This window comes from Glycine max, chromosome 1 (genome assembly GCF_000004515.6).
Source record: "Glycine max cultivar Williams 82 chromosome 1, Glycine_max_v4.0, whole genome shotgun sequence".
Classification (NCBI taxonomy): domain Eukaryota; kingdom Viridiplantae; phylum Streptophyta; class Magnoliopsida; order Fabales; family Fabaceae; genus Glycine; species Glycine max.
The window spans coordinates 23,920,239-23,926,183 of NC_016088.4; the positions used below are offsets into that span (position 1 = coordinate 23,920,239).

General features: G+C 33.4%; 1 protein-coding gene across 1 annotated transcript; it reads right to left on the reverse strand.

The window, feature by feature from the left end:
- Positions 1-1,901: 1,901 nt before the first annotated feature.
- On the reverse strand, positions 1,902-5,144 carry LOC100810677 (DNA-3-methyladenine glycosylase). Its single transcript, XM_003516782.5, has 5 exons — positions 4,700-5,144; positions 3,328-3,385; positions 3,000-3,083; positions 2,764-2,905; positions 1,902-2,570 (listed from the first exon to the last, which is right to left on the reverse strand). Exons 1-5 carry the CDS (start codon positions 5,079-5,081, stop codon positions 2,292-2,294), a joined length of 945 nt encoding a protein of 314 aa, XP_003516830.1. The 5' UTR covers positions 5,082-5,144; the 3' UTR covers positions 1,902-2,291.
- Between the last annotated feature and the right edge of the window lie 801 nt (positions 5,145-5,945).

The window sequence follows — 5,945 nt, forward strand, 5'->3', positions numbered from 1 at the left end:
TCTTCGCACTTTAGTCTTCTTCTTGTACTGAACATCGATGTGTAGCTTTACTTTTGATCAAAAACTATACTTATACCAAAAAAAACTTACTTTTCATTAAATGCTTAAAATTCAAGCATTATAGCATATTTTAAAAGGCAAAGGGAATATCATACTAAGGTTCATATGTTGAAGAATGTAAGCATAGACAAACCTTAACATTCAAATAACAGAATAAAAAACTTTAGGTATCATGTGCTCATTTTTGGATAAAGAAAATTTAAGTGAAAGTAAAAAATATAATTGTAGGTTTTCTTAGAGAGTTTGGACAAAGACAAGTTGTTGGATGCTAAATACCTTTTGAAAAATCTTTTGGATGCAACTCAATTATGTAGCACTTTGGATGTAGTTTTGTGGTGGTGGGCCATGTGTTCTTCATAGATCTAGGTCCGTGGTGGTGGGTTGCGTGTTCATAGATCTAGGTTTGTAGTAGTGGGTTGCACATTCTTCGTAGATATGGGTTTGGGTGGTGGGTCACATGTTCGCAAATCTGGGTTCATGGTGGTGGGCGCATTATGTAGCTACAAGTAGAGCTTGTAGGCCTTGGATCTTCTTCATCAATGGAGTCCTTTGCTTCTTGAAGATCAATGACAGCGGAATGGAGAAGGAGGAAAGGTGATTGGACACACCACTTCAAGGAGAAGATAAGTCAAGAACAAGCTCACCACCATAGGAGGCCATGGATAAGAGCTTGAAGGTAGGTGAAGATGAGTGGAGGGAGAGGGAGAGAGGGGGGCACAAATTTTTTGCCTCAAATGAGGTCTGAACTTTGAAGTCTAATTTCTCAAATGATCAAAGTTGAAAAATGCACACACAAGACCTCTATTTATAGCTTAAATGTCACACAAAATTGGAGGAAATTTTGAATTTCTATTCAAATTTCACTTGAATTTGAATTTGTGAAGCCAAATTTGGAATCAAAATTTTACTAATTATGATTAGTGAATTTTAGTTATGGTTCAGCCCACTAATCCAAGATTAAGTTCAAGATTCTCCACTAAGTGTGCTTAGGTGTCATGCGGCATGTAAAGCATGAAGGATATGCACAAAGTGTGACTATATGATATGATAATGGGATGTAGCAAGCAAATGCTCACCTCCCCCTTAGGCTGGTTCAAAATTTAATTGGATTGAACTTCTCCCAATTCAATTAAATTTCTCTCCCAACACACATATCAAATAGTTCACTTAATGCATGTGAAATTACAAAATTGTCCCTAATACAAAAACTAGTCTAGGTGCCCTAAAATACAAGGGCTGAAAAATTCTACATTACTAGGGTACCTTCCCTACACTATGGATCCCTAAATACAAGGCCCAAAAATAATGAAATCATAATCTAATATGTACAAAGATAAGTGGACTCATATTTAGTCCATGGGCCCAAAATCTATCCTAAGGCTTATGAGAATCCTATGACCTTCTCTTATATCTCTAGCACAATCTTCTTGGAGTCTCCTAGCCATGGCTCTGGCGTGAGTCCCCTCCTTGGGAGGATTACATCAGTGCATATCTGAGTTTGTGGTTGCTTATGGTGGTTTGGGGTGTGTGCGAAGGTTGGTGGTGTTGTGGGTGTGGCCATGACTTTTGAGTGAAGAAAAGTTAGGGAGAGAAAAGGAAGAGGGTGATGAGTCAACTCCGTTAGTCAAGTAACAAAATTCACATAAAGGATATATAATTGAAGCAATTTTATAAAATAAAGGATTGAATTGAACTTTTTAAAATTTGAGGGATCTAATTGAACTTTTATAATAATTAAGAGATCAAATGTATAATTAAGATTTTTTTTAGGCAAAATGCATTTAACTTGCCTTACCAAACAAATAGCATTCTAATAACGAAGGGTTTCACTCTCGGGTATCACTCTATTTGTAGCGCATACTTTTCTTTTCCTTATATAATTACAGGGACAGGTCACTTAAAAAAATAGGAAGAAAAAAGTGTCCAAATTCCCGCTAAAAATATAAGAAAAAACAAAACAAAGGAAAGAAAGGAACAATACAACATTCATGTCTTCATTTGATTGACATGTATGAGGAACTGTAGGCATTTATGGTCCCAACCAATTTTCGCATGACATACAGTCAGAATTTTCAATTTATGAAAAGGAATTCATAAGATTCAGATACGTGAAGATTGGTTAGAACCATAATGATCTTCAATCATGTAATAATTTCTCGAAAACAACTTAGTGAGTGAGAGGGTGCTCTTATAAACCCCAACTGAAAATTCTGGTAGCGAAACAGTATATGTTAGATATGCCTCCAAGGTCTTTCTGCTAGGCTCACACATTCACTATGCCTGTAACAATCCACAAGATGGTCAATGGTCAACCCTGCAGCTTGCATAAAAGAGTGCACTATCACTGGACCCACGAACCGAAATCCACGCTTCACCAAGTCCTTGCTAAGTGCCTCTGCCTTTGGACTCCTCAATGGCACATTTCTTGGGTATCTGTATCTGTTTATTATTGGTTTATGATTCACGTAACCCCATATGTAACTGCTGAATGATCCACATTCTTTAACAATCTGTGCATAAAGAACAAGAAACAATTAACTTTTTTTTATAGGAATTAAAGACATGTATCAGAGGGTTTATGATAACTCAGACAGCATGCTCAAGCAACTGAATTAAACCCTTTGGTAAAAATAATTAACTTCGCTACCATCAAATTGAAAAGCTGATTTGTATACATAGACATGGATTGTGATGTGTACTTGCCTTCATTATGCATTTGGCATTGTCTACTACGCACATGACTCTGCTATCGGCTAAAGAAAGTGCTTTGTTTGATGCAGTCTCCATGATTTCCTTTTCCTCCATTTTGGCAACGGTATTGGCATCAAATCCAGCGAAAACTTCTCTGTATCAAGTATTGTATAATAATATAACTATATTAATTTGATTAAAAACAAAACAATATGTATAGAATTAGAATTGGTCACACACAATGTTACCTTAGAGTTTCCTTTCTTTTTAGAATTTCTGTCCAGTTGTAGTCCATGAGCAATCCAGACAATGCAAGCAGCTCAAACAATTTGCTGTTCCATGATTTACCCAATCAAAATAATTGCCATTAAGAAAAGAAATTGAGATAATGCAATATTCCTCCCTCCACACGTTTTATTAATTATACTAATTATTAGCATAAGATATTTAGGGTATAATTGCGAATTAATTAGATGTTTAGAGTACCTATATATAAAGTTATTGAAAAACAAAAACTTTTTTTAAAAGTGATAAAATTTTAGAACAGATAAAAACTCTTCCGTACTTAGAACTTACTTGTCATCATAAGCAGGAACTCCCCAGCATTCATCATGAAATTCTATGTACGCCTTATCTGCACAAGACCCATAAAATAATTTTGTGAGGAATTAGATACTTCTACAAACTATGCGAGGTATGTACAAAATCCTATGTTTTGGACCATTTTGAAAAGGTCACATAGTTGGACCAGTTATTATCTAATCCAACCGTTTGCACGAAACAATTTGAGTATATGCTAGTGTGGTTGCAAATAAAATCTTATTTTTTAATACAATTACTAAAAGTCAACTGACACATTAACTATAAGTTGGTTGGGTTTTTTTATAGGGAACTAGAATTAGGTACAACCTATAAAATGTGGAGGAAAAAAATTTAAAGCTATAGAGTACTCGCAAAATAAGACATCTGGTACGGTTTTTGCCATTATTTTATATTTATTGTCAATAACATGATAATTAAATCTAACAAGGACCAATTGGATATTTTGCTACATTTTTTGTATGGGCTAAGTTGGTGTTTTACACTTCAACTACTCAACTAAAGTAATCTTCTGATGTTGTTGACCATAGCGCTGCAATGTTATCAGCACCTTTAACAGCAATCAAGCTAAGCAGAACAAAATATCCAAATTAATAGGCATGATTTACATTCAAGCTATGAGGCATTGATATTGAAGTGAAAGCAACCTATTCTACTGAAGTTGTTGAATCTTTTTAACAAAAATAGAAGCTTTAGGTAGAAAGACTTGCTTTCAAGATTAAATATTTTGTTTTAGTTTTTATCCCCTCTTTGAAATAATTAAGCATATATATATATATATATATATATATATATATATATATATATATATATAAACCAATCCCCAATCAAAATGGCTGAACATTATATAGCCTATCAGTGATAGGACCATGCTTTAAAGAAACTACAAATGTTACTAGTTTCATGTTGAGATTGTCTTTATGGTATTCATAGTTAGACTATCTACTTGGATAAATTTTTCCATACAAATCAGTGTCTTCTATAATTTAAAATAAAGTATGCATAACATTTTAAAATTTTCTCTCATCTAATAATTTGTCCAAAAGTTAAGAACATAAATTAATTTTAGCTTTTGAGTTAATATCAATATATTTTATCTTTTTATTTTTTCCCTTATGAAGAAGTTTATGAAACAAGGCCTTAATTAGCATCAGGAGTCATTGTTTAAATGCAAAGAAAAGTACATTAAGTCAAAATTTGCAAAAATTGTAAAAAAAAAAGAGTGTATAATGATGACAATGAAGTTTGGACCTGAAACTTTGTACAAACTTCTAAACACTCATCACTAAACCGACTCTAGAGACTTGCAAAATAATATAGGTATTGAAAATGAAATTGATCATCATACCACTGCTCTTTGTGATCCAGTTACATCTTTTCAATTCCCCAGGCTCAGTAGTGGGTGGTGGACTTGGTGGTTGCTGTTGCTGAAGAGGCTTAGAAGTAGCTATTGTAGGTTCTCTTCTTTCCCTTGGCGATATCAAACGCAGTGCCAGCGAAATCTTTTCATCCAGTGGAGTCAAAGAATCAGCCTGTGAAGAGTCATTTGAGTTTTGTGACAAAGACAATGAAATTGAAGACAGAGACAAAGATGAGGTGCTTTTCTGAAGCCCAATAGGGTACACTTTCTTGAGGTTTCTGGTGAAAAAGTTGTGGTTCAATACTTTCTGTGTCTCTTTCACACTCCTGCACTTCTCAAGAGCATGTCTTCTCACATTCGTTTTAGACATAGTGGAAGCTAGAAGAGAAAAACAAATTATGTTGGTGTATGTTAAAGTGGGTTGGGAATGGGAATTAATCATAAAAATGTGGGGTTTTATAATAAGTTGGATAGTGCCTAAGTTGGTTGTTGAAATGTGTTTTTCATGCATAAGAAAGATTTTTGGTTCTTGGTTTTCAAGCAATATTTGATTATGAGTTTCTAGCATGGGCAACACAATTTCTTGATAAGGATATTTTTTTGTCGTTGGCCCACACAATGACACAAACATATGTCTATACGGCTTATACCAAATGTTGAGATTACAAGATTTTTTTAAACGTAAACCAACACCGAAAACTCTAGATACCAAAAATCCCTTGAATTGTGTTCTTGATCAGAGTACATGTTTGATGGCACTCTCAATTATAAGCAGATTAAGATTGAGAGGCTCACCATGGCTTTTGTAGTCAAACAATCCATTTAGCCTAATTTTTGCGGCTTCTCTCATGATAAATCATTCAACATATTGAATGAGAAGATTTTTGTGATTTGAAAAGGATGAGTAAATTTAACCGTTAAATCTTACGTAAATAATAAACATTAAACCTTCCAAAATTAAATATTCAAATACTAAAAGTCTTGCAACTTTTTTTTATTATATGGCCGTTAATTATAAGTATGGTTTGATGTGTTTTTGGTAAGAAAAAAACTTTAAAAATATAAGAAATATAGCAAGTGGTAGAGCTCTTTTTTAAATTTATTTTTCTTTAGTAAAGCTATTTTTATTTGAAAGTAAAAAAACAAATATTGATAATTAAATCTAACTGAAATATAAGATATTTTAGGTGTCACAAAAAAAGATATTTTAGGAAAAAATCCAATATTTTAATGT